The following is a 27,930-nucleotide window of genomic DNA, read 5'->3' as shown; positions in this document are numbered from 1 at the left end:
CTGTTATTCAAGATTATATTATTGCTTATGTAACTATTACCGTATACATTGGGAAAGTAATTGTCTGTATATCCTGATTACCACATTCGACTATCAAAATTTAGGTACGGAGATCAATAGAATAGGAGGGGGAAAGAGTCCTGGAGAAAAGTTGATATAGTGGAAATTCGGCTTGATTTGGTAAAAGACACAGAGACATTGATTTGGTAAGAGAGAGAGAGACAGACAGAAAAACATACAAGTAGATAAAAAGAGGGGGTTGGCAGAAAGATGAAACGTAATATTCATGTAGCATGATGACTTTATGCCATGCATCATTGATTACAAAATTATAATGTTCAGCTGTAGTTAAACCATTTTATTACCATGGCATTTAAATTCCTTAAAAATCATGTCCATTTCGTCTTCAACCTCGTTCAGATACCTTTGTGTATACAACCTTATACTTGATATTATACTCAATGGAAACTACCCTGGTCATTCTGCCTCTCAGTCACCCTGGGACAAACCACAGAAGTAAAGAAAGATCACCATGGACAAACCAGACTTTCCCCTTTTGAATAAGGTGGGAAAAACAATACAAAAAATCAAAATACATTTTCCGTGTTTGCTTCCAGATAGCTGTAAAAATATGATCCCATTTCGCCATGCTTCGGTGAAGAATCACAGAAAAAACGTGGCCATGTGTATACTCTTTTGTTGACGTCAATCAGGATGCCTCGCATGATGAAAACTATTTCCGAAATATTTATTGGGTCCGTGTAAGGGATGGTAGAATGCATGTTTATACACTCATTTCAACGTGCTCGATGGAATTTGATCCAACATGTACAGGACGTGAAACAAGCATGGAAGAATAGGCTCTCATGGTGAAATATAGGCCCATTTACCACACCTTCGTAACATCAGGTAAGTCAGTTTTGAGTATGTTACAAATATCATTATCGTATATCTGATGTCGTAGTTAGATTTCCGGGATATCCAAATCACAATTTTCAGGATTCGAATCCAATCGCACTGTTTTTTTTTAGATAAAGTTCTGATATACATTTATCACATTCATTTTCGGTGAATAAGAATATTAATTAACGAGGATTTATTCTTTGAAAGGCTGATCACCGGATAATCAGCATACGGTTGAATATTCTTGAGCGCCAGGTGTTTTCGTATCTTACAGACATTAACACTATACAATGATTAAATGTTCTCATCATTTTTATTACGATCGTCATTATTAATACTCATCGTTGTAGTTGTTATTGAGTTTTATGTTTACTATTTTACCTGTAATATCAATGATTTTATTATCCATTTTGTAATAAACGCTAGGCTTTAGTGCGTCATATTGTTCTTTCGTAAGCCCAGTCACCCTTTCCTACATATCGGGAATAGCACAAACCTGCATAGAGTCAATACGAAATGAAATGAATTATTCCGCGCACTTTATACTCGGAACGATTGAAAGAGTAACATTGCACTTTATCGCGAAATTATGACTATGTACAGCTCGCCTGAATACTTCTGTAAACTTCCTGTTTAATTGTTTTTGGGAAATTTCTCAAGGCCAATGACGATGAATGAATGAATCACATTGCCTATCCAAATATCCTCTTGAAAATTAACGTGCTGTAAATTGTATATTTTAATCAATTTATAGGGGGAGCTATCACTCTCAGTATTTATATACAATCCTAATCCGATATTAAAGTTAAGGTTTTCACTATTGCAACTGATTAAGTAAAATGTCATGAGAAAGAGAATCAAAAGCCTTGGAGAGATCCATAAAAATTCCTATAACTTTTTTACCTTAGTATTTTTCATACTAAGATACAGATTTTTTTAGTAAACGATATTGGTGCCCCCAAACAGATGTAAACTTATAGACAGGGTAATATTCCAGTAGACAGCTCCAAAGGCCATGTAAATGACCTGCAAAGAAGTACAATGTTTTTTTTTGTTGTTGTTAATTTGTATTCTAGATGGGTTTTTAAGTACTTTTAGCTTGGTTGCAAACTTGGCAACCTTGGGCTTTTTTTTTCTAATTAGCTTGATTAGCTTGATTACTTAGCATATTGTATTTATGTAATATGCTACTAATCTTAAACCAGAAAGACGAAAAACATAAATAAAACCATGTTTCCAAGGGTTCCAGTGACGAAAAATTCATTCATGACCTTCGTTTTTATTTCAAAGTTATGTAATCATCGTATTTTGCTAAATTGAAAACTAGTGTCATAATTGAACGCCTCTCTACTAGATAAAAAACAATGACAAAGAAATATTCATATCGCACATTAGCACGTTCTGGTAATTATAATTTTCATCACGCATTACAGTAATTCTGAGGATTACATTAACTAAAAAAATGTCGAAAAATATCGTCATGGATGAATTCATAATCACAAAAAACCTTAGAAAAGCTGAATTATGCTTTCATGCTTTAGGGATTCGAATTACAAGGAAATCCATGTATATCAAACTGACACATACATCTTAATGAGTGAATTATGCTCATTATATGTTGCACGTATATGTAATTGGTGTATTACACTGTAAAACATGAAGTGCTAATTTAGCACTTACAGTGCTTCTATAGTGACTGCACTTCGAGTGCTGATATTCTAGTTTAAATTTGAACTAGACAATCAGCACTCGTAGTGCAGTCACTACACATGTACAAGCACTGTAAGTGCTAAATTAGCACTTCATTTTTTTACAGTGTACGTTTATCACGGTAATTACGATGATTACATTGGCTTAAAATGAAACCAGTGTCATAAATGAATTCATCATCACAGTAAACCTTAAAAAAGCTGAATTATTCATGTTTTTAGGTTTTCTGGATATAAAATGACAAAGAAATCCATGTATATTATATACACTAACAGATATGTAAATCAGTGAATAATGCTAATTATGACAAAATCACTGCTTAAAAGGGACAACCATTGCCATAAATGAACTCCTCACCATATTTGACATTAGAATAGCCGTTTTGATCATGCTTTTGGGTTTTCTGGATATATATTGACAAAGAAATACATGTATTGCACGTGTATGTTAATTAGTGAATTATGCTAATTATACTAATTACAAAGTACTGCGTAAAAAGGGAAATCACAGTCATAAATGAATTCCTTGTCATAGAAAAGCTGTATTTACATTTTTTGATGATTTCTGGAAATACACTTACAAAACGAGTCTATATATCACACTTATGCTAATTAGCTCTCTATGTTAATTAAGCTTATTACGATGAATGCTTTACTTTAGAATAATAATAATAATACAGGTCATGAATTAATTCCTTGTCACAAAAACTCTTAGAAAAGTGGTATCATTTATGTTTTCAGTCTGTCTTGTTTGGGATTAGTTGCACATTACATATATAAAGTATGCCAATTACATGATTATTTAATTAAAAGAAAATGTCCAAGGTTGCCAAGGCGGCAACCAAGCTATTTTTACTTCAAAACCCATCTCAAACACACATCAACCAAAAACATTGCACTTAAAAACTTTTCCAGGTACATGTATATAAGACTTTACTGGCCTATGCATGTGTCTGTTCGTGGTAAGAAAGTAAATAGAAAGTAAATAGGCTGGGATAAGGGTTGCATTTATACCGTTTATTTTTGTGTCATTTTTAACACCCATAAATTACATATTTTCTTTGAGGTAGTTCAGCATCTAGCGTGTAGACATTTGTGGCCTAGGTCCGGGGTTTAAGCCCTACCGCAGCATACTAGTATATTTGACAAGGATTTTTATATGCACTTGAGACTTCCCACTCATTTGTAGAAAATTAGTAGCCTGTCGGAACTAATTCCCTTCGTGCTTAAGCACCTGACCAGGATAGCCGTGCTAAAAACGGTGCCATGGAATGCAGCCATTAGAAACTTTGCATTCGGCGCTATGTTGCTTTTAACAAGTGAGCAGAAAAATTAACAAATAGCCGATAGGGGTAATCAAGGCCTTTCGCGAAAATGCGATGTTTAGTCCATAGTATTCACACTTAAAATGTTGGGCAACATACTGTACACTGTATTGGGTAATGTACATGTATGTTGTTAAAAACTATATATATTCTGGGCAAATATTATCCATTTGAACAAATTTATTACCCAATTCTTAGTTTTTATTACCCGATTTGGGCAGATTCTAATCAATAGTTGTGTGGACAGTATATTGCCCAGGGTTGGTTGCCCAACCGTTTTAAGAATGTTTCATATTTATTTCACAGATTATTATACAGCCACAGCTTAACAACATGGATCCTAATTGTGGGCTTAGTGCGCTGTATCTCCTGGTTCTCTTTGTCTGTGTCTGCTTAGTAAGATCACAGCCTGTCTGCAATGGTTGCCTTTGTGATCAACAAGGTAGGAAGCATTCCCTTGGTCAAATTTAAATGTCATACAATGTATAATAGACACAAATAAGGCTCGTTGTCTTGTAACGATTTGTTTTATGAGCATATACGAACATAATCTTAATAGTCATCCATGTTGGTTCATTAAAATGATTCGACTTTTTAATAAAGACGAATGCACTAGGAAAGGAGAAGTGACTACCACAAGAAGGAATAAGAAAGAGAAATTAAGTTATACATGTAACATATTATTATTATTATTATTTTCTCATATTTAATAATAATAATAGCCAATTTTTATAAAGCTGGATATATATTGACAAAGAAATACATGTATTGCACGTGTATGTTAATTAGTGAATTATGCTAATTATACTAATTACAAAGTACTGCGTAAAAAGGGAAATCACAGTCATAAATGAATTCCTTGTCATAGAAAAGCTGTATTTACATGTTTTGATGATTTCTGGAAATACAGTTACAAAACGAGTCTATATATCACACTTATGCTAATTAGCTCTCTATGTTAATTAAGCTTATTACGATGAATGCTTTACTTTAGAATAATAATAATACAGGTCATGAATTAATTCCTTGTCACAAAAACTCTTAGAAAAGTGGTATCATTTATGTTTTCAGTCTGTCTTGTTTGGGATTAGTTGCACATTACATATATAAAGTATGCCAATTACATGATTATTTAATTAAAAGAAAATGTCCAAGGTTGCCAAGGCGGCAACCAAGCTATTTTTACTTCAAAACCCATCTCAAACAAACATCAACCAAAAACATTGCACTTAAAATCTTTTCCAGGTACATGTATATAAGACTTATACTGGACTATGCATGTGTCTGTTCGTGGTAAGAAAGTAAATAGAAAGTAAATAGGCTGGGATAAGGGTTGCATTTATACCGTTTATTTTTGTGTCATTTTTAACACCCATAAATTACATATTTTCTTTGAGGTAGTTCAGCATCTAGCGTGTAGACATTTGTGGCCTAGGTCCGGGGTTTAAGCCCTACCGCAGCATACTAGTATATTTGACAAGGATTTTTATATGCACTTGAGACTTCCCACTCATTTGTAGAAAATTAGTAGCCTGTCGGAACTAATTCCCTTCGTGCTTAAGCACCTGACCAGGGGTCCGTTGCAGAAAGAGTTGCGTTTAAACGCAAGTCAAAAAATCAATCGCAAGTCTCAAATGCGCGCTGTTCATTGGTTGAAAATCAAGTTGCGCATGATTTTTTAGAGTTACGATTGATTGCAACTCTTTCTGCAACGGGCCCCAGGATAGCCGTGCTAAAAACGGTGCCATGGAATGCAGCCATTAGAAACTTTGCATTCGGCGCTATGTTGCTTTTAACAAGTGAGCAGAAAAATTAACAAATAGCCGATAGGGGTAATCAAGGCCTTTCGCGAAAATGCGATGTTTAGTCCATAGTATTCACACTTAAAATGTTGGGCAACATACTGTACACTGTATTGGGTAATGTACATGTATGTTGTTAAAAACTATATATATTCTGGGCAAATATTATCCATTTGAACAAATTTATTACCCAATTCTTAGTTTTTATTACCCGATTTGGGCAGATTCTAATCAATAGTTGTGTGGACAGTATATTGCCCAGGGTTGGTTGAAAGATTGACATTTTCTTTGCCCAACCGTTTTAAGAATGTTTCATATTTATTTCACAGATTATTATACAGCCACAGCTTAACAACATGGATCCTAATTGTGGGCTTAGTGCGCTGTATCTCCTGGTTCTCTTTGTCTGTGTCTGCTTAGTAAGATCACAGCCTGTCTGCAATGGTTGCCTTTGTGATCAACAAGGTAGGAAGCATTCCCTTGGTCAAATTTAAATGTCATACAATGTATAATAGACACAAATAAGGCTCGTTGTCTTGTAACGATTTGTTTTATGAGCATATACGAACATAATCTTAATAGTCATCCATGTTGGTTCATTAAAATGATTCGACTTTTTAATAAAGACGAATGCACTAGGAAAGGAGAAGTGACTACCACAAGAAGGAATAAGAAAGAGAAATTAAGTTATATATGTAACATAACTTATTTTCTCATATTTAATAATAATAGCCAATTTTTATAAAGCGATTTTCCCAGAATGGCTCAAAGCGCGTCACATCATATTATCACCCCGGTCATTGGATTCATTTCAATCCCGCACGAAAAGTGCACAATTTCCACTCCCTGGGGAGCATCCCTTGCATTCATCGCAGCCTAATTATGGCGCTGGCAAAATCAAACATACAATATCTTTCGCATCCTACCGGGTACCCATTTAGCACCTGGGTCGAGAGTGGCAAAGTGTGGATTAACGCCTTGCCAAAGGACGCTAGACCGCGGTGGGATTCGAACAAACGACCCTCTGTTTACAAGGCGAGAGTCAGAACCACTACACCACGGCTCTTCCATACTTTAGTGTGTATTCATCAATGATTGACGTAACGGATCACAAAAAGTTTGTAATTCTTTGCAGAGACACCTCTGCCAAAGAGCTTTCAAATTAATCAATAAGCCAGTTCGTAGTTCCACTCTGCGCATGATCAGAGGAAAGTCATTGGTACTCAGTAGCATGGTGGTTTAAAATTCAATGAGAAAAGCACCAACTTTGATGTATTGATTATTCATATATTCTTTTGAATTGTGTCTTTCATTTACATCCATAAAAAAACAACAATGCGTCCAAGAACGACTGCTATTTCACAGTTTGCCAAGTACATTGTACAACATAATATAAATATGCATTCAAAGTAGAAATGCAACAAATACCTTCATAGGGTGTTCATTCGTGAGCTATTCTATCACCTGGTCTATTAAATATCTTCATCCTGCTATATAAGGCAAGCTTACGTAATATCTTACTTTGAAATCTGCCTATCACAATGAAATAAATGAAAGGCCATTTGACCAAAATGGTCAATGAAGTATAACTACGAATTGGTCTATACCATCATTTTGGTGGTGCCGTTTGGGAAAAGGTGATAGTTCTTACGGCATATACGGGATATCAGTTGGCGGTTCAGTCATAGAACCAAATTATCACGTAAGACATGTTGGAGTATTATTTGACTCGCAATTGAATATATGGAAACGCATATTACCAATATGTGTAAATCGTTATTTCGTATGATATACAACCTTAGACGAATACGAAAATACTTTGATGATGAAAGCATGAATACATCCAGTACATGCATGTATTATTAGTAAGATGGATTATTGTAACAGTTTTCTGTATGCTTCTGTATGCTCTCGTCTCAAATTGGGCGTCTTCACTGAGTGCAGAACGCGAGTTTTGGCAAATAAAAGTACACAGACAAATCACATCCTGCGCAGTTGGAACGATGATTTGCTCCTTCACATCCCAATACGTAATACAAACATAACTAGTGGGAGATTATATAATTATATAATGGTTTGAAATATGTAATTAAATTGTCTTCCTCAGTAGAAACGTTCAAAATTAGACTAGAACCTATCTTTTCAACTAATTCCCATACACGTTTTCCCTTTTCTAAATTTTGTTTTCAAGCATGTCATTAGCTCTTTTGTTATAGCGCAGTAGAACATGTGCTCATAGTTTCTGCGCTATACAATTATCATTATATCTAAATATTCTAGTTACTGTTTATTGCTTTCAATTAAATAAAAGATCATTTGCTGTTAATCTTTACTTTAAAATTTATGTTGGCTTATTTGAAGATATTGATAGAAGCACTGTAAAACCAAGTTTCGCTGTCAGAAGGATAACAGAAGCGGATTCAATTTTATGGGAACTGGACATGGACATAACATGGCAAGCACCATCAGAAACTGGTAATTGATTAGTTTATTTCCACTGTATTTAGAGCTCGGTGTAAAAATGGCAGAGGTAGAAATGGGAGAGTTAAAAATGGCAGAGGTAATAATGGCAGAGGTAATAATGGCAGAGGTAAAAATGGTTAAGGTAAAAATGGCAGAGGTAAAGATAGCAGAGGTAATGGGAAAGGTAAAAATGTCAGAGGTAAAAATGTCAGAGGTAAGAATGGCAGAGCTCATAATGATATAGGTAAAAGTAGTCTTAAACCCCCATGAAAAAAAAACAAAAAAGCCCCCACATGTAAGCCCTACATGGATTAACTAAGAAAGGTTCTAAGAAAATAAAAATAATGGAAAGGGTGACATTCTTAAAATCAGAGATAGATCTTCTGCACCAAATTGATAATCTTTTGGCTAGAATATCTTATTTTTCTGGACTCTCATGGACGGCATTCTCATGTCAAATCGCTGTATTAGTATTCAAATTTGAAGCACACTCTTGATCGCAATTGTACTTAATTCATTACAGGGGAAGTTCAACTTCAATTAAAAGTAATTGTAGAATAGCAGAATAAAAATAAAATGATATTGGTGAGGGTTTTAGGAAATCAATCAAAGATTAAAAAAGCTATACTTTTACATTTTAATGATGACGTTATTTGCGAGCAGCTTTCCCATGTTTGGTGTATAGAAAATATTAATGAAATGTAATTTTTATAATTTTTATCTTCAGTATATATCAGGAGACAAATCATTTCACTGACGCTCCTGAAATATTTTTCTTAAACAATTATGAACCATTTTTAGTGCATAAAATGTCATGGGGCAACTTTCCATATATGACGTCAAACCCTTTGGGATCCTGGCATCTACTTGGACTAGCTGCATTGAGGTATTGTTCTAAAGACTGAACAATAATTGTATCATGTACATTTAACGTATCACATTAATCAGGGGCAGATCCAGGATTTTCCAAGGGGGGCACATTTTCCTGAAAAATGACACGCAAAAAAGTTTTCTACCTACTAACTCGTCCACAAAAATAATTAGCAAGCAGAAAAGGGTCTCGCTTTAAAAAGGGGGCACACTGCACACTTGAGTTAGCATACTATTGCTAAGATTTTAATTGTACCTCTCAAGGGGGGGGGGCACGGGCCAGATGTGCACCATGGGTCCGCCAGTGACATTAATATCTCTTCATCATGATCCATCATGATATGGACAAAATGCTTTTATTGCAGAATGTTCAGTTTTTTTTTATCCAGTTTAAATTATGAAAGTAGTTCGACATAGACCCGAACTTGTTCGTTTCATAGGGTTAGAGGCTGCACACATTGGTGTTTACATTTTTTTAAATAGTTGGACATGTAAAGCGTTGTTCTGCTTACGAGCTTAAGATCCTTTCATCATGCAGTCACTAATTGAAATCATTTTGGCAAGAAAATGCATGAGTTTAGTCATATAAATGACAGAGTATAGATCTTCAATGACGAAAAACAACATAATATTTAATCAGTTTTTATAGCCCATTTCGTCGACAAGAGTCCGGTCATGGATGATAACTATTATGATGTAGCCTATCTTTATCTTCTTTACCTCTGCCATTTTTACCTATGCCATTATTACCTCTTCCATTTTTACCTCTACCATTTTTCCCTCTGCCATTTTTACCTCTGCCATTGTTACCTTTGCCATTTTTACCTCTCCCATTATTACATCGCCATTATTACCTTTGCCATTTTCACCCCTGCCATTTTTACCTGGCACCGTATTTTAGGTATGGTTATAAAAAAAGTTTGAACAAGAAAATCAACTGAAGCTTGTGAGCCTACGTCAAGTGGTTGATTGAGAAATTAGTTGGAATCTCTCTATTGTGTGTGTGGGTGTGTAGGTGGGTGTGTGTGTTTGCAGAAGAAGGCAAGCTATGTATTGTATTAAGCAGTGTGTGTAAAACCTCTCGGTCCATGTTGTCGATTGCAGGTGAGGTAGGTGTTATTCTTTAGTTAAAAGACGTGTTTTTAATCTCAGGCTAACTTGTACTTCTCAAAGTATCTACATATTTACGAAGCTGTTTCATTTTGCGAATACAAACACTGTTACTACGGTATAATCATGATAATTCTTTCACTATTCCGTATGTTTATTATTATTTTATTATATCAAACTCTATACTTTCTGTAGATCACAACTACGCTGTTGAATTAACGAGATATAATGGAGGTAGCTACAGGTGCTTGGGAAATAAATCAAACCAGCATTTTGGACCGTCATTTACTTTAGTCTGCCGAATTAAATCGTCACAGCAACATGTGGTATATTTTTCTTTTATTTCTGCAAATAAATCGTCGACATTTAAATGTGATATAAAAATTAAGTACATTTTTGTCCATTATTTTGTTCACCATTTGTTCAACAGAATATGACACTGCTCAAACTACTAATATGTTTAATGATTATCGTCAGATTGCCATTAAAAAATGATACAATTTGGATTAAAATTCGCAAGATTTTTTTTGAAAAAGGAAAATGTCTTTGGGAATACTTGATCAGGACAAAAAACTGTTTCATAACTTAAAAAAAATGAATTTACAAATCTTTCTTTAGTATGTGAGTATTCATATCAATAATTTTGTTATAGCGATTCCTACTTCAAAGAGTATAGACCCTATAAGATGATTTTCTAACTCTTCTGCATTCAGACAACTTTATTATTGAATGCCAGCATGAATAGTCTTTATTTGAATGTTTTCAGATAGGCGAGCTGTACTCCGAGACTGACATATCATTTGGATATACGTATATATTCGATGTAAGTTAAAAATAGTACTACAAAACATATTTTCGGTTGGCTGCCCGAATATTTCGATCAATGTATTTGTTTATAATTTCTCTGCAAATATTAATCGTACGCGATTGAATGGAATTAATTACGATTTTCTTATTTTGCGAAAATAGCAAATTGTTATGCAATGTATGCGTTGTGGCCCAGTGGATTAGTCTCTGGACTTTGAAACATAGGGTCGTGGGTTCAAATCCTAGCCATGGCGTAATCTAATTTCGCAAGAAATGTATCCACACTGTGCTGTACTCGACCCAGGTGAGTTGAATGGGTACCATGTAGGATTTATTCCTTGAACGCTTTAGCGCCTATTAATGTGGCGGCTCAGCTACAACCGGGCTAATAATATGATACTAAGTATCAAAGCGCAGGTGAGTATATGCACATAGAAATGGGCATATTGCTATTGTTATAATATATGCATGTTATTTATTGTTGATGTTATAATTGTTTTGATTACATTTTTATTTGTTAGTAATATCATCATTATTATTTTATGTATTATAATTCCTGACATTTTTATTTCTAAATCAAACTTATTATCAGTATGATCGTTTCAATATTGACATTACAATCGTACTCATTGGTAGTTTTTAGTTCTCATTGGTTCACATCAATTTTATGAAAGTTGTGGCAACGGAGATGTAATGTATTTATATTTCAGGTTTGCCTGTATAACATGACAGAAGATGCACTCGCTCGTTCGTCAATTTGTGTTACCAACATTGTGTCACCGGGTAAGAATCAGTGGGTGGACATGGTTCCGCATTGACTTCACTAACGCCAAACCGATCAATGGAGTTCCATTGAAAGTGAATGTTCAATGTAAGAACTCTTTGTTTCGGTCGGGAGTCAGTAGCGCAGGTGTGACTGTGCATAACAATACTGGAATGCATGCAACTGTTTCCGAACGGAGTCCCCTCCGACACAACATCAAATGTATTATGAAGCATACTCTTTACCCAAACAGAAACAAAATTCTTCTTTACCATGTATATGCGGCAATTAAGCTCTCGAAACCGAGACCGACTCCGACTATTGATGTATAGTAGCTAATAACGTAATAAATCTTTATCGTTTTAAAGTAAGTTTCGTCGTTGTGACTGTGGCTCTGAGTAAGTTGTAGACCTATACGAATCAACATTAGGAAGGTCAAATTGGGCCACTGCACTAAATATATAGAATTTTGGTTCAAGAAATTAGTGACATCAGCTTAGCTGAAACTATTTCTTCAAATTAGTGTCGCAACAGTTATGTACTTATTATGTCCCCGACTGTTCTCAGGTGATTTTTTTTTGAGGGGGGGGGGCACATCGTTACACTATATAATAAGTCATATAGTCGCAACATTTTCATTGTTATTACCACTTTTAACCTTTCTCTGGATAATGCCTTTGGTAACCTCATTTTACAGATTGCTATGAGGCCACCAAGGACGAAGATTTCTGTAGAAATCAACGTACGTATATTTTGTAATCCATGTTGATATATCATTAATCATTAATCTCGACTTGTCAGAAGCTGACAATGCTGAATGTGCAATTGGGCACTTCAGACATTCACGTAAACTTTAAATATATGACATTTTATAGTCATAGAACCATTTTATATCAAGCCACTTAAAAGGTAAACATTTTCCCTTTTTTATATAACATGCACGCAGAGGTGGTTGAAGGAATTGCAATTTACTGGTTCTGTATTCTGCGTTTTATGAGTACTTTGTTTAATGCATTTGAGCAAGTTCTAAATACTGTTGCATGGCTGGAGTCAAGAACAAAGAAATGATATGATGAATGTAATGGAAAAAGGGGCAGAATTTACCATTTTGAAGTACCACAATTACAAATCCATCATTAGTATTTAAACGTCGAAACCAAAACGCTGCTAAGGCAAAGAGCAGACTTAAAAACTGTTTTATTCGATGTTGCAATACTTCTGACATGGGTTTGCCTAGATGAAACTATTTCATTCAAGTTTCCAAATTCATCTTTTCTATACTGTTAGGTACAGCCGTTAGTGGAAAACCTGTAAATGCATCCTTGTCACGTATTACCCCTGGGATTATTAAAGATGGAAACAGAACTGTCGACGTAGACGTAGTTTGGGAAAATCCTCTTCAAGTTAATGGTGTCATCAATAGATACACCATTGAAACTTACAACTTTTTCATGATGCCTGCAGTTAGAGAGGACCAACAGACCATCTTTTTTGAACAAGTAAGAAGAAATAAATGGGTACCCGTGGTATACAGAGACGCAGTATCCATCGTTGTCTATCTATTTCTCTCTAATTCCTTGGCGATTCCTCAGGCTTTAGAGGGCGTTCTTTAATTTAATCTGTCGGCTGAAAATAGAAAATAAGTATATTATGTGTGCGTTTATAACTGTGATTAGACGAAATATATCGAAGCGTAACACAGTATACACATACAGAATTGCAGGGTTTTAGGGGGCGGAGAGCGGTGTGGGGTGAATATAACGCATTCTCTATTCATATTAAATAAAACCAAACAAAATCTTAATTCATTAATTCTTTACAATTGCTCCCTGTTTAATTGAAACATTAATTGCAGGGAGAGGGGAACACAAGCAGGTCCCATGGAGTTCAAATCTCCGGATTGTCCCTCAGTACAGAATACCGAACAAAGGTGAGTAGCTCATTTAGGTAATTCCTAAAACATATAGGCCTACATTCAACATGCTCAGTGTGTGGTGGCGTTTTCATATCGCAAAATGGGTGGGATAGGACATGTGAGACCGTGATAATTCATTCTGTATTAAAGCATCGGAATCATTGATGTATTTCATTACTGCGGATATATCTTCGCTACTTGGACGAGGTAGACGTCATTAATGAATGTCTATCTTGAATAATGTATAACTATAAAGCTTACGTTTTGGACAGATGGCCAATATTCAATTTTTAGGATTTAAAAAAAAAGCTTAAAAAAAATTGTTTAGCTCTAAAATCATGGGTCGGGTGATCCTTCACCCTGAAAAAAATAGGGGACATGTCCCCCGTTCCCCCGTAATCGCCGCATATGAATACAACACAATAAGCCTCTCTCATGTTGGTACCCCTTCTCACTACGTGCAACCGTTTGTTATATACGTTTATTGCTAAGTTCTGTCTGTTTGGGAATATGTAATCTCGGAAATGAACAGATTTTTTTTTTACAATAAACTCCTGAATTCATTTTAAGATTTTGTATGGAAATTATTTTAGTCAGATCCACCAGTTCCACTTTTCGACTCCCTTCCTCTCCTCCCTGGCCGTCTGTCTGTTATCTTTTTTAATCATTGTTTTTCCTCCCAGGAAGTATAATGCATATCCTGCAAGGGCATTTCAATTTGATATGCAATCAACTATATTATTAATCATGATGTGGTAATTGTAAATACTATACGGACATGAAAGAACTACATGTAGTTTAGTTTGTAAATTGGCTCTTCAGCATGCGTTGCTGGTCAATGATACTGTATAATTTAAGAATAATCATGGATGATAATACCCCACCCTTATGTGATATAAAAATATTTCAAATTGTGGAAAAGGATGGAAAAAAATCGCGATGAAAATTTATAGCTTAAATTTCTTCAGTAAGCAGTTAAAATAACATGCATTCATAATCTATGAAAAACATTTTCTTCACATGATAAATGTGGCAATACGAAGATCACTCCATGGATTGTCCTTCCATCAAACGATGTTACAGGCGGTCTGATAGCTGAAGTCATTTTCACGACACCTACTTTATCGGACTTGCCTACAGAATCACCATTAATGCCGACGACGGATGAAAACGCGAATCTGACAACGATGGACCAACCTGATGGAACAAATGCTGTAACACAACCATCAGGTAAGCATTTTAAATCGCGAGTGCCAGAAAGTGGCACTTTTTGCATTACGTCCGGGCAATGTACATGTATACTTCAAGAATGAGTATTAAGATATCAAGACCAAAACCCAACGATTTTCGAATTATTTTCTTACAAAGCTGTCTCGTGTCTCCCCCTTCCGATCAACTGAATTCCTAGACAGTACTTGCACTACATTGCACTAGACTCCATAGAAGAACATACATGTAGCTGTTACGCTAAACAACAAACTATTCAACTCTATCATATTGTATCAATGGATCTGCCCCAGGATATGATAATTAGTTGATGCCATACAATCCTCCTCGACGTTTAAAGTTTTCTGATTGAAAATTGTTTGCAGTTCCTAAATCCCAGAAATCATCGGGGATCGGTCTTTTGCACATGCTGAACCATCCTTGTGGAATCAGTTGCCGCCAAATTCCATTCGTAGTATTAAAAAAATCGATTGTTTCAAAACTGCTCTCAAAACAATTTGTTTAAAATCGCCTTCCAATAGTTTCCTCACATTTTAACGACTGTGTTGCATTTATCCTTCTCTCTTGCTGCTCTCTACATTTTTCTTAATTCCTTTTCTCGGCGCTTTGAGCACATAATCAATGTGGATTTGGCGCTTTAGAAATACTTAATATTATTATAACAAGTCAAGCTGCCCATTTATACTCTTATGCATCTATATGTCTAAGGACACTGTTATCTCTGTATCATGTTTTCCTATAGTGATCGTTGATATCGACCCTATATTCAAAGAAAAAGAAGGTAACAGGGATAGTCCGGGCTAAAAATATATCTAAATAAATAAAGTAAATTTTACAAAGCAAAATCCTGAAAATTTCATCAAACTCGGATAAGAAATAAAGAAGTTATTTAATTAAAAAACTTATCAATATTTTATGAAAACAGTTATATGCACATCGTCATGAATATTCTTTAGGTGGGCTGATGATGTAACATCTCCAGATTTCTTTTTTCTTATGTTTTTACATGAAATCATAGGTGTTTTCATTTTTTCATACGTAAATGATTTGTCGTCCTTATCATGAAATTAGTTGCGGCAATGAATAACTTTTGCACTTAATCAGTTGTCAATCTAATTGTTTTAGTTCTTGGTAGAAATTTTTTGAATAAGCCTAATTTCATATAATAAAATACAAAAGAGCAAGTGGGGATATGACATCATCAGCCCAACTAATGAATATTCGTAAAAACATGCCTAGAACTGTTTCAGCGGAATAATGCAAATATTTAAAATTCAATAACTTTGTTATTTGTTATTTGATTTTGATCAAATTTTCAGAATTTTTTGCTCTGTGAACTTTACTCTACTTATTGAGGTATAAAGATTTTCAGCCTGTACCATCCTTTTAACCATAAAGATGTGGAGAAAGGGGAGCAACTTAGTTCTGGTTGTTATTCTATTATTATTGTTGTTTTGTAAGTCATTGTGTATGTTATATTGTGTTTCTTATGATTTCGGAAATAAAACAAACAAACCACCAAGCGCCGATGGAGTGGAGGGTGCTGGGCAATGAAATGAAACACCTTTCTTTCCATTTTTAAGGATATATACACAACAAAAAAAGTAAGTCCCCCCTAAATCAAATTGCTGTAACTTTTGAACCAAATTATTTTGAGATATGATATTTCATGGGTGGTTTTGTACACTCATTAAGCAACTCCTGGGGAAAAATGAGATTGATCGGTTGAGTCATGCATGAGTAATTAAAGATTGAATTAAAAATGACCATTTTTGAAAGTCACAAGAGTCGTTTTTCAGATTGTGCAAATAAAAAAATTGGGCAAAAATTGTTTTTAGGTGAATTTTATGGTGTTATGCTGTTTTACCATCCATCATTTAACCACTTCAGACCAAATTTTGATATCGTATGTTCATGGTTGAGTGAGCACGATGTATTGCAGGGGCCGCGGAAGCGGGGGGGGGGGGGGGCTGTGGGGCTTCAGCCCCCACTTTTTTCCATAAGCAAGTACAAAAATGTAATACGATTGTGATTTTTGGCATGGTCAGCCCCCCCCCACTTTGAAAACTGCTCTGTGGCCCCTGTATTGTGACGTATCATCATAGGGTTTTTTTTCTGGTAGTATCTTCTACAACTTGTTAGATCATGTTAAAATTTGAAAATGTTGATGGCTCCCCCGATTATAGGCCCCTCCCCCATTTAAAATTCTGGATCCACCACTGATCTGTCCATACATTCAACTGATCCTGAGAAATTGTTAGGAAAAGAATACATTTATGCAGTATAGAGTATTCATTCCTAAGTTTTCGAATGTGCTCGCTCAACCATGAAATTGGTTAAAGTTTGGAAAGTGTTTGGTGATAATAATGATGGATGATAAAAACAATAGCAATTAAAGACACATTTGAAACAAAATTTGCCCAAATACTCACTTTATTACCCTTTAAAATGAGTCTGTGACATTGAAAATACCAATTTTCCCACTTTGATGCGTGCTCACTCATCCATAACTAAACAAATCGATTTCATTTTTGCACAGAATTCTGCCCATAGGTTGATAAACATTACTGCCAAACGACATTGCTAAAGACAGCCTTGAAAAAAAGTTCCACCATATTGAATAAGGGGTTACGTATGCTTAAACATATGCACCCATAATGTACACAAGTCTATGAGAGAGGAAATCAAAATTTTAACAAATATGAAATGAGGGTTTGTTTCACGGACGGTTTTTTTTTAATTTCTGCTAACAGTTATTTCATGAAACTTCGCACATGGCTTCAGAGTAACACTGTCCAAAAAGTGCGTACACCAAAATAACCATTCGATATGGTACAGAGTGGGGCCAAGGCCTTGAACTTTCTTCTCATTTGCATAATTTTCGAATATTGTGTGCTCACTGATGCATTAAACATCGGGATTTTCATAAAAATCAAATCAAATGAACTGTACAAGGAGTTTTGTGACAGATATCCATAGTTACAAACTGCATTTTTTCCAATAACGTCAAAAAGAGTTAATCACATTCCACATATTCATTCAAGCGTAAATGTTTAATTTGACACCTTTGAATCATTGAAGCATGTTAATTGGTCATGAACATAACAAAAAAGTTGAGAAAATATCATTTTCAATTACCAAATAAAGCAATACTTGCCTACGATATTTGAAAATCGCATTTTTTGTTTCCAATAAATGTTCATTGAACCGTGAAACGATAGATATTGTTGAAGATAGTCTTCCCCAAAATAACTGTCATCATATTCTAGCATTTTTATTGATATAAATGTGTAAAAATCCAATTATAGCAAATTTGGACTTGAGTTCATTCAACCGTGAAATTTAGCTAAAAAAGTTGTATTGTCTTTTAGAAAGTACCTTTTACAAGCCTTCTGACTATTTTTCATAATGAGAAAGTGGAATTAGTTCTAATAAAATGGAATCAAAGTCATGATATTTTGCTTGTGACTTTTGAAAAGAGACATTTTTGCCTTCTGACGGTGCTCACTGAAGCATGACGTAAGATACGTCCACAACATTTACTCAGAGGGTAGCTTATAAAATTACCTACACGCTCATGTAAAAATATATCAAAAACTCGCATTGGTTCGGAAATTATTGATGTTTGTTTAGGGGGGGACTTACTTTTTTTGTAGTGTATATAATCAGCGGCGACATTCGCATCGTTGATTCCTATCCGGCACAAGACGTTTTTTTTTTTACTTTTTATGTAATATAAACGAAAACTTTTAGGAATATAGGCCTATATATTATTCGGTTAAGGGTCTTACACATTTTGGTATTAATGGTTTTCTTAATTTCAAAACGTTCCGAGAAAAAAAAGAAGTCATTTTGAAACAATGTTTCACAATATTTGATTCAATCCAATCAGTTTTTTATTTCATTTAAAATCACATATAATACCATGTAATGTAAGTCAGATGTAAGTTATCGACAATTCAATGAAAAACAGTTTAAATAGAGCAAATAGAAATGAGAGGTTTGTGGATTACCCATCAAAATGTGTAGAACTAAATATTACTCAACAATAAAGTACAAGAGGAACAACTAAAAAGAAAAGGGGTGGAGATCAAACTGAGGTACATTAAACAGTGTTTTAAATTTAGACCCCCATTGAATTGACTATTACACGTTGAAATGTAAAACCGATAATTTCAGTGAATCAAATTCCTTGTCCTTAGGTGCTCCTCTTGACGTCTTGACCATCAGTATTGTCTCAACCGCAGTTGCCATAGTTTTCATCGTTGTTCTCGTATTTGGCGCTGTTCGCATGCGTGCAGCATATTGTCGGAAAGTCATTATTTTGGATTCATCGGAAATGCTGAAGGTCCCGGATGCACCGGCACGAAGTACGTAAAAAATAGATTAAAAATCACAATATATTACATCTCCTCTGCCCGTCCTTTTAGAGAATATACATGTACTACTACTACTACTACTACTACTACTACTACTACTACCACTAATAATAATAATATCAGGTATTTACTGAAAGCGCCATCTATCTAGAATATCCTATTCCGAGGCGCGATCTTATATATTCAAATTAAACATTCATTAAAATTGATTTATATGGGCAGATGGGATTAAAAAACGGATTTCTCATATTTTCGAAAATAATAGATCTATTTATTCATTCTCTTAAGTAATTTTTTTTTGTTTTTCAAATGTCATTCTCTCTGTTTGTTACACTTTTTTGGGGAACAAGACCAATCGCAATTTTAGTTTGATTCGACTATGAGCTTATCTTGTCAATCTTCATGTTGTCCAAATGATGCTGCGTTTCACAGTCCACTCCCACTCGCGATCGAATCTAAAGTATCCTGATATCTCAATGCAACTTTCTATAGATCTCATGTGCGCTTTCCGGATATAAATGTTTATCTTTCTATCATGAACCCACCAACGACCAGGGCCCCGTCTTACAAGGAGTTGCAATTGATAATATCAACTACAACTGTTGAAAGCCAGGAATGTCAACATTTATCATGCATTTTGTGCAGAATATGTTCTAACGATGATGTTTAATATTCATACAATCACTGTTTTATTAAAACTTCATTGTGCACCTTTCTTTGTTTACAAAGGACATTGCGCAAATTTTCTGCATAAATATAATATGACGTTTATGGATTTCCACAGAGTTGAGGATGATTGGATCAATCATACCTCTTTGTCATGGTAAGACAACACCCTGCATGGAGCAGCCGATACTTTCGTCCGTAATAAGTCAAGTCGCCCATTTATACTCTCATGCATCTATACATCCAAGCACACTGTTATCTTTGTATTATATTTCCTTATAGTAATCGTTGATATCGACCCTATATTCAAGAACAAGGAGGTAAGCCATAAAGATGTGGAGATAGGAGAACAACTTGGTTCTGGCCAGTTTGGAGTAGTTTATCGCGGTACACTTCTCAGGCGAACAGAACCGCGAAGACATGTCACCGTCGCTGTGAAAACCGTGAAAGGTATGCCAATTCCGAATTTTATCAAAGGAAGTATAAATAAAAGAAAATATTTGCAATTTTGCGGTCTATCTTCCTACACCCACAGCTACGCATACACACACACACCCACAGAAATGCAGATAAAACTTTCAACGTGTATTTTCTTATGAACTTTGAGAAGTGTGCAATTAATTACCTTTCACAAAATAGTAGCTATGCTTAATTTTGCTGAATTCAGACCTTCCCAGAACATGCCAAACACATTTTTCCTGTTTTAAATGCAACATTCCATAAACAGAAAAAAAGTTAAAATTAAGTTACGGTTTAAATCTAGTTTACACGCGCCATAATGTTACAACCGTTTACTTGATACATTAAACAAAATATAGGCAATGGAAAATATAAATCTTGGCTTTTTTTGTTTACTTTCCCCTTGTACTTTCTAGACGATGTTTCAGAACTGATGAAAAGTGATTTCCTAAACGAGATTCGCCTGATGATTGAGATTGGTCAACATCAGAATGTCATAGAAATTATTGCGTGTTGCACGGTCAAGTACCCTTACTATATGATCACCGAGTTACTAGAATACGGAGATTTACTTCATTTCTTGAGAAAATGCAACAAGGTAAACAACATCCTGAGAAATGAACACCCATTCTTGGATTATTACAATTATTGAATAATGAAAGAATGCTTAGAAAACATAAAAAGGAATGGGTAAAGGATTTCGAAATTCATTCCTTCCTTGGCAATCGTGTAATTCTTAAGCAAATAATGCAAATGTCTGCGGTTATTTTTTTCACAGAATTTCATAACTTTGTTGTCCTGATATGAAATAGGATGTAAACTTCATTAGTGGTGGCATTATGCGTACTTCAAAGGTGAACTTCGATCTACAAAATTTAGACAAGTATATTTTGTGTGATTTTTTTCTCCCATCGTATTTAAGCCCGTCGTTCAATAGCTTTATTTGCTGTTACATAATCATGACAATTTTATGTTTTTTCTCTTTGAAATTGTTTTAGTGATTTTTGTTACCTAATCATTTAAATTGAATATAAATTGTATACATTTGAATGAATATTAATGAAGTATTTCATGTGATCATAAAAAAACGTTCTTAAACTAATGAATGAGAATATATGTTCTGTAGGCAGAATTTCCACAAATTGATTTAGGTATTTTTGTCTGATTGATATTCTCAAGCAGCCTAAACACATCGAAATGGAGAATGTATACGATATCTCAAATCTGCAACGATACCAGATTGCAAGGCAGATAGCAAATGGAATGGTAAGCTCTCAAAACTGCTTGATTCCTTTCTGCCTTATAAGTCTGGCATGATATCCATTGTATTAAGTATAATGGGTTTGCATAAGGGGGTTTGATACTTAGCAATCGACAGTGGTTCTCATGAGCAAAGGCCTAAAGGGATACTCCGGGCTGAAAATAAGTAAATATAGCAAAATAATGAAAATTTCATCGAAATCGAAAACAAAAACCGAAATTGTTGAAATATAAAGTTTAGCAATATTCTGTGAAAACAGTTAATATACACGCCGTCATGAATATTCATTAGGTGGGCTGATGATGTCACTTCCCCATTTTCCTTTTTCTTATGTTATTACATGAAATCATAATTGTTTCATTTTTTCATACACGTGTAGATGTGTCTCCATTATAATGAAGCAAAATGCAGCAATAAATATATAATGCATTTAATCAGTTGTCAATCCAATTGTTGTAGTTCGGTAGAGAAAAACATGCCTAATTTCATATAATAAAATACAAAAAACAAGTGAGGATATGACATCATCAGTTTGTTAATTGAATATAAATGAACACATGCCAAAAACTATTTCACCGGAATAAAGTCTTCAAAATTCATTAACTTTGTTGTTATCCGATTTTGATCAAATTTTCAGCATTTTTCTCTTTGAAGATTACTCTATTTTTTTTTAGATATGTATATATTCAGCCTGGATTATCCCTCTAAGGATAGGGGGATTTGGACAGGTGGCCACATTATCAATTTTTCATGCATTTCTAATTCTCGAATCATTTGATGAGGATATAATGTAGCCATCTTTGGGCCAACATTTAATGAAACAAGAAAAGCAACATTTAGGTATGAGATTAGATGATAATAACTAGCTGAATTGATTTCAAATAAATAATCGAAAATATTAATGGTACGGATATTAAGATAATTCTCGGTTTTTTTTTATAAATCCATTATCCAGGTATACATTTCCTCTCGGCGATTCTACCACGGCGACCTAGCTGCGAGAAACATATTGGTTGGTTCAAACCTTGTGGTGAAGATATCAGACTTCGGTCTTAGCAGCGACGTCTACGAAGTTGGTTACCAACGGTTGTCGCCAGACAGAAAGCGTCCCGTCAAGTGGGCCAGCCTGGAAACAAATCTTGAGGGAAAATGTACCATTCAGAGTGACATGTCAGTTTTTTTAAAGGAAAATGAAGCTCTTGAAACAAGATAGCTTGTCCCAACCCCCCCCCAAAAAAAAAAAAAATCGAAGAGATAAACGAAAGTTTGAGAAAATGGAATAAATAATAAAAAAGTTATGAGCATTGGAAGTCATTATTGTGACGCAGATTCTCCCATTAGCAATGCGACAAAGATGTGTGATGTCACATGTGAACAACTCTCCAATCGCTTGTCTATTATATTTTACTTAAACTGCCTGTTTTCTCTCATCTGTCAGTAGATCATGTAATTTTTTTCTATAGGAGGGCATGTAATACAGTTTTTCAAAGAATACATTAAGGACTAAGAATTTGTATCACCCTAAGAAAGAGTAAAAAAAGACATTTTGGTGGTATTTTATAGTTAATAAAAGGGCAAATTGTTCACATGTGACACCACAAATAATTGTCGCATTGCCAATGAGAGGATTTCCATAGTATGATGATCGCAATATTCAAATACTCATAACTTTTTCATTATTTGTCCGATTTTTCTCAAAATTTCTTTGATCTTATTATATGATTGTTCTGTTTCCAAAAAAACCCCAACTTGTTCCAAAGGTTTCATTCCCCTTTAGTGAAACCTATAGTTTCAGTGCAATATTAGAGCGGCTTTGATGTATGGGAGTGGTCGGTGTAGTTCTTGAGCGATCTGTTGGCTTGTTCTTTGACTTGTTGAGTCTTGGGCTTTTACATTTTTATAGAAGATCCATTTTAGTTCAACATTAATAAGTGTGGGCTACTGTTGATATACTAACGAGGAGTTTTACAAATTACAATATTTAACCAACAGCAACAATGATTTGCTTTGAAATTGATACCCCTAGTATCTATATACCCCTAGAATCCATAGTAATGTTAGTAGTGAACATTGTCCGACGAATCATGATTTGGGCATTAATAAAGATCTTTCTGGATATGATATTCCTGTTTTAAGGGACTGTTTCATCAATCTAGCACAGCCGATTTTCCATGTTTACATAAATATGCTTTTACATTTCCCTTATCTGTTTAATGCATTTTACAAGTGAAAATAATTTGTCTCAAACAAATGGATTACTAAAAATGAATAATTCTTATATATTATCCGATACTCAATTAAACCTCAACTTCAACAATGGCGTAAGCAAAATATGTTACGTGGCGCCCGAGAATTATCTACCAAGAACTAAATGAACACACACACACACCCTCCCACCCTCACAAAAATAAACAATTGCCGTCTTTATATTAATCTAATTCATGTCCGCCGTTATAATTTTTAGATGGTCGTATGGAGTCGTGTTGTATGAGATCTTCACAAACGGTGACGTGCCCTACAAAGACATAGATAGACGTGAGGTTATTCGGCGAGTACGGGACGGCTACCGGATGGGGAAACCAGAAAACTGTCCAGATAACGTGTGAGGATTAAAGACTATTCTCAGATGTAAATAATTGAAATAAATAAGAAGCGTAATTGATGACGTCTAATAAAAAAGAGATCTGACCCTTATTTTGGTACTAAATAACTAATTACTACGACAGGGTACTACGGCCAACGAGCCTATTGTAAGAAGTGGATTCCATGGTCCTCTTACATGAGACATGCAATCGAGGCTTGAGCAAGAAATGATGATGATAATAAAATAATAACAATAAACATAAATTTTGTATAGCGCAGCTTTTATGCAGTATGAATATATTCAGCTGCCCTAGTTCAGAGCTGTTCTTACTTCATTCTATGTGTACACAGAAATGTATTAATTAAGAGATATGTTTTCAATTTCGATTTGAAGAGAGTAAGTGATGGAGAACTTGTTATCTCAATTGACAGGCAATTCCTTCCTTCTTCAACCGCAATTAAAGGACATTTCGCACAAGAAAAAAAATTGACAAGCAAAAAAAAAAGGTCTTCAAGCTCAAACGAGGGACCTCTTGTTGCTCGTCAGGGATTAGTTGTGACTTTTCGGGGGGGGGGGGGGGGGGAGCGCAGTCTGCCCCCCTTAGGTACGCTAGTGTGACAAAATTTTGACATGTCAACGAAGGTTTTGGAGTTTTAGCCAAATTATTTTCATTTCTTCATGGAAAACGATGTTCAAAATACCCAAATGAAGTAAGTAGTCCTTTGTTTATGTAGTCCGTCCTTTTTAATTCCTGTTACTGAAGGTACGAGAAGATGTTACTCTGCTGGCATGAGATGCCTGTCGGTCGCCCATCTTTCGAGGATCTCCTCAACTTCTTTGATGATAATATTTCCGTAGCAAACCCGGCGGATTATCTTCAAATTAATAATGAAGAGGTATGTTATATACTACGTGCAACAAGTATGATATTTTATAAATTGTCTAATAGTTCTTTTTCTTTTATCATAAAAACATAATAGACACCCCTTTTTCTTTGTTTCGGCACGTCTGCCGGTGAGGATGTTTTCCATATCAATTAAATCATAAACACCAACTTATAAACCTAAAACCACGATGTTACCCATTAATTGTTTTTCTTCTTGCTTTATAGAAAAAAAAATAGAAAAATAAATGTAACTGTATATTGGTTTAAAGATACATGTGCCTACTTTAACAAATTGTATTGCTATTTTCCAAGCTTATTTATAAAAAAATGACAGTAAAATGGAAATGCTTACATTAATGATGGTAGTAGTAATAATAAAACGATTACGATGATGTTGATAATAATAGTAACAATAATACTAATGAGAAGAAGAACAATAGTAATAATAATAGTGATGATAGGTGTAATGATAATATAGGTTTTCCCGTCCAATTTCATCAGAGTTGCAATTAAATTAATGAAAGGACGTTCAAATTCGAAATATTTCGTCCACCCTCTGCACACATAGTTCATTTTCATTCATTTAGCATTTAATTCCGTTCTATATCATTCCTTTGAATTTTGTAGAAATTCAATTCAGAGAGAAACTCGTTCAAATTAATGGCCCTAAGGTGTCATTTAATTTCGCGACGACGAGCTGATCGTTTAATTTCGCCTGAAACACCATTTTCAATTTCATTTATCAGAACACATATTTGCACTTTAAACTTCCAAATTCTGATAATGTTTCTGTATTTATTTTTTTTTCAAACTTTACCCTATATTTCTATTTTTTGCGGATCTTTTCAGTTAGAATCATTTTATTCCATTATGTTTGATAAAGACGTAATTCATGTAACACTTATAGGATATGGTTGTAAACGCTTATTCTTTAAGTGATTGATGAGTGGTTGCAGGAGCGGATCCAGGATTTCCCAAAAGGGGGCACATTTTCCGGAGGAATTTGACGAGTAAAAAAAAGAAGGTTATTAACCAAAGAATAAGGGTATTTCGTCCACGAAAAAAAAATAATTGTGCCTCTAAACGGGGGGGGGGGGGGCACGAGTCGGCTGTACCCTCCCCCTGGATCCGCCATTGAGTGTGTCGATGACCTAGTATGCCAATGGTAGGTATTTTTTCTTCATCATCTTGTTCTTTTGTATTTTACATAATTGTATATAATTTAAATCGTTTTGGGGAAGGGATGGGTATCATGGAATTGACCACAGTCTATATATAGTTATGAAAGTGGAACAAAAAAGAGTTGTTGTTCCGATGATGGTCTGTCAGATGTAAAATTCAGTAAAATTTTTAACATCCAATTTAGGGGTGAAACCCATTTCAATAATTATTCAAAAGAAGTTAAAAAAACAACGAAAAACACTGTCCATATCTTGTAAGTGATTGCATATTAATGATTTTGAATTCCTAAACGTTCGCAAGGAAGGTACCGGTGAGAATTTGAAAACACTACTCAGCTATTTTAATTTGATCGTTCTTTATAAATGTTTAAATGAAATAACTATGAAATCGCGTGCCAGTAGAATTAAATTAAATTAAGTATTTGGCTATTTAAATGCTGATCTCATAGGTCATTCAAATTAGTTGCAAATTGAATTATTACATCATTAAATCGGTTGAAATTTTGACGAAATTGGACGGGAAAACCTATAATAATGATATATAAATACTAATGATATAAATGAAAATGATCTAAATAATAATAACACTGATTACATTTATCTTCATTTTTAGGATACCAAACTAGGGCAAACATCACATTCATTTGATACAAGACCAGATGGGGACGTCATGGACGTGGGGGCCTCTGGCGAGTCGGTGAACATGGAGGGTTGGAAATTCGAACGACAACCGAGTTCGCGGACACTGACATATTCAAATGACGTCGCTTTAAATTATTCGCGGTTCGATTCACAAGGACAACAATATGAACGATATCAAGACACTGACATCACGGAATGAATCGAATAGCAAAAGTCAGGAGAATTTAAGAAAGTTATTATACGTGTGCATTATAGGAAACCTGAATATATTATTTAAAAAAAACACACACACACACACACACCAAGTCTGCTCAAAGTGCTAATGGAGGTTCCAATTTGTTTGTCACTGTGGCTCAGTCCGGAGTTACAAACTACTATAGTCACCCGTTTGAGTCATGATTCCAATTCATATGAACACAGGAGGGGGGGAGGGGGCTACACTCATTAAAATGAAAAATAAAGTACATGTATATATTACGCATCTAGATCGCTTTATTTAATGCGGCCACTATCAAAGTTAAGCGCCCTCTATTAACATGGGGGGGGGGCGTGAAACAGATGATATCGGCATAACTCTTCTGTGCTATTTCTTTTTCTTCCTTATATAAGAGTAATGCGGATTGGGAAGAATCAAATGATGACTGAAATGCTACCCCGAAAGATTCGATTAGATTTAGCAATAGCCTACATGTAAATTCACAATTACTTCGTTCTTCCAAGTTACATGGAGTCCATATATAACTCTCTAAATTTCTGATGATTATGATCTTCTTGTTGGTTTCATATAGATCATAAAATAATGTTCTTTCTTTCTTATTCATGGCGAAGAATCATACCCATAATTCGCTCATTGTTAGTATGTTGTTACTCGTGTATCCGCAACGGGTGAGGAATATTAATACCTCATATCATAAACATGTATCATTATGATTATAACCATTAACCATTGTGATAATAACAACGAACAATTCTTATGAA

General features: G+C 34.7%; 1 protein-coding gene across 4 annotated transcripts; it reads left to right on the top strand.

Annotated features, from left to right (window-relative positions):
* The first annotated feature begins 33 nt into the window (after positions 1-33).
* On the top strand, positions 34-27,930 carry LOC121415946 (fibroblast growth factor receptor 2-like). Of its 4 annotated transcripts, none has more exons than XM_041609355.1 (18): positions 34-909; positions 4,244-4,379; positions 8,101-8,214; positions 10,378-10,508; positions 10,949-11,005; positions 11,700-11,772; positions 12,450-12,494; positions 13,040-13,251; positions 13,608-13,682; positions 14,711-14,897; positions 19,097-19,264; positions 20,222-20,389; positions 20,815-20,996; positions 21,581-21,664; positions 22,615-22,829; positions 24,124-24,261; positions 25,007-25,139; positions 26,924-27,930. In XM_041609355.1, exons 2-18 carry the CDS (start codon positions 4,271-4,273, stop codon positions 27,149-27,151), a joined length of 2,319 nt encoding a protein of 772 aa, XP_041465289.1. In that variant the 5' UTR covers positions 34-909; positions 4,244-4,270; the 3' UTR covers positions 27,152-27,930. The 4 variants fall into 4 exon arrangements, with proteins under 4 accessions (XP_041465289.1, XP_041465287.1, XP_041465290.1 ...); XM_041609353.1 differs by having other exon boundaries at positions 21,578-21,664; XM_041609356.1 differs by lacking the exon at positions 19,097-19,264 and having other exon boundaries at positions 21,578-21,664.

This window comes from Lytechinus variegatus, chromosome 5 (genome assembly GCF_018143015.1).
Source record: "Lytechinus variegatus isolate NC3 chromosome 5, Lvar_3.0, whole genome shotgun sequence".
Taxonomy (NCBI): domain Eukaryota; kingdom Metazoa; phylum Echinodermata; class Echinoidea; order Temnopleuroida; family Toxopneustidae; genus Lytechinus; species Lytechinus variegatus.
Note: the sequence above shows the minus strand (reverse complement) of the source record. Positions and strands in the feature narration are given on the sequence as shown.

Excerpts from the sequence above, each read along its gene's own strand:
- LOC121415946 (XM_041609353.1), top strand. The coding sequence starts at position 4,271 with ATGGATCCTAATTGTGGGCTTAGTGCGCTGTATCTCCTGGTTCTCTTT. Across the intron at positions 8,215-10,377 it reads GCAAGCACCATCAGAAACTG|ATCACAACTACGCTGTTGAA; the intron begins GTAATTGATTAG and ends TACTTTCTGTAG. Across the intron at positions 11,006-11,699 it reads GATATACGTATATATTCGAT|GTTTGCCTGTATAACATGAC; the intron begins GTAAGTTAAAAA and ends TTTATATTTCAG.